The sequence below is a fragment of the Phytophthora parasitica genome (assembly GCF_000247585.1).
Source record: "Phytophthora parasitica INRA-310 unplaced genomic scaffold supercont2.10, whole genome shotgun sequence".
Lineage (NCBI taxonomy): Eukaryota > Oomycota > Peronosporomycetes > Peronosporales > Peronosporaceae > Phytophthora > Phytophthora nicotianae.
In genome coordinates, this window is record NW_008648996.1 from 1,036,541 (window position 1) to 1,038,256 (window position 1,716).

General features: G+C 50.8%; 1 protein-coding gene across 2 annotated transcripts in view; it reads left to right on the forward strand.

Moving 5' to 3' along the window:
* The window catches only part of PPTG_06844, a 1,868-nt gene continuing 152 nt past the window's right edge, over positions 1–1,716 (forward strand). Inside the window, exons 1-3 of one of the 2 annotated variants that reach the window (XM_008900888.1) lie at positions 1–182; positions 256–875; positions 939–1,716. The exon at positions 939–1,716 is cut by the window's right edge and continues 152 nt beyond it. In XM_008900888.1, coding sequence (XP_008899136.1) covers positions 261–875; positions 939–1,223 — 900 coding nt within the window. In that variant the 5' untranslated portion in view covers positions 1–182; positions 256–260 and the 3' untranslated portion in view covers positions 1,224–1,716. Of the gene's footprint in view, positions 876–938 lie in introns of both variants that reach the window. The other variant, XM_008900887.1, reaches the window with a different exon arrangement.

The following is a 1,716-nucleotide window of genomic DNA, read 5'->3' on the forward strand; positions in this document are numbered from 1 at the left end:
CACACCGCGCGTGCGGTTCAACTGGGAGGACGCTTTGGCTCAGGACCGCGACCTACAGCAAATCGACGCGTTCGTGAAGCTTACTATCTCCAAGCTTCCTGGACAGCCAGCTGCGAGTGCAGACGCCGGTCGTGGTTCGCGCTATCAGCCTGTACCACCTGCCGTTAAGACCGAGACTCCGAGTACGTTTCTATTTCTAAGTTACATATCGTGATTTGTAACAATCGTATTTCCATTTGGTCCTAACCACCACAGCAACAATGGTCACCACGACATCAGCCTCTAATGGCACTACTAATGGCAGCAGCAGTTCGGGCGGGTCAACGCCACAACTTATTAACGTTCGCGACTACCTGAGCGAGTCTTCTAGCGAGGTGGACACTCGAGAGGTCAATCCTATGGACGAATTGAGCGACTTTGAAGGGGACAAACCACACCGGCAGAGTACACAGCCGGAGCGGCAGCAACTGGAGTCACATGTAGAGCAGGAACATTCCATGGACGTGGAGATGGAAGAGGAGGAGGAAGAACAAACTGAGACTGCGTGCGAGGTTTGCAAGAGGTCTGACAGGGAGAAGGATATTATTCTATGTGACGATTGCGATGCTGAGTATCACACCTTCTGCCTCCAACCGCCGCTGGATTCGATACCAGACGGATCGTGGTACTGTCCCAACTGCAGTGATAAGCATCCTAGTTCTTCAGCGGAGACTGCCAGGCAGAAGCAGATGCAGGCTACTGCTGGTGAAGCTGATAGCGAGAATGGGGCGGCAAACGCAACTGCAGAAGCAACAACGGAGCCGGTCCAACCTGCTCCAACTCTAGACAACACGGCAGCTAGTGTGACGGTCGAAGATGAGCCCACGTCGATAAAGGTATGTGACGATAGGAATCGGTTAAGGAGTTTTAGTTCTGATGGATTTGTTATTGCTGTATAGATTGCAGATAAGCTGGCAGCGGACCCGAAGAAGAGTAACTTGCTCTTGATCCACGCTTGCAACTGCGACGATGTCCAGTGCACAGACCCCGAGTTCCACCGCTTATGTCCACACATGAAGCGTTTCCTGCGCAGCGTGTGCTGGGCGTCGCATAGTGATAAGTGGCGCACTTATCGACTAGCACAGATCACGGCTGACTTATTCGCGTATCATGCTAATAACTGTACGGCCTCGCCGTGTAATGTGCCGCTCTGCCTTACGATCCGCGAAGAAGAAATCGTCTAAGGCCTCCAGTATACCGCAAATGCCCCAGTAAGGAGTTTTTAATAAAGGGTGCGTGGTTTTATGTGATTAGATGCGCTGCTCTATATTTTTCTTTCTTGCGTAGAAGCTAGGTGTGTTTCAATATTTTTCTTTACAGGGTGACGTGGCTCCCAGATTGATGGAAATGGATTTACATGTTGGCAACACAATGTTTTTTTTCCCTCATTTCCAGAAACTCCAAGTTCGTCCGAGTCCATGAGCTTTTGCGCAAGTGAGAGTGATTGCAGCGAGTATACTTACGACGACGAGAGTGTCAATCTCGGTCCTGACAATGGCCTGATTAATTTTTGGAGGCCAAGGTGGGTCGGAAGATGTGCCGGTTGTGTCGGGTGCTGGGTGTATGAAGATCAGCAATATAATGGCTCGTGCCAAGGGTCAAGACGTAAGCGGCGTTATCTTCGGAGGCCCAGCTATATGCTACCAACAACGCCAGAATTACTCGTCGATGCGTGAC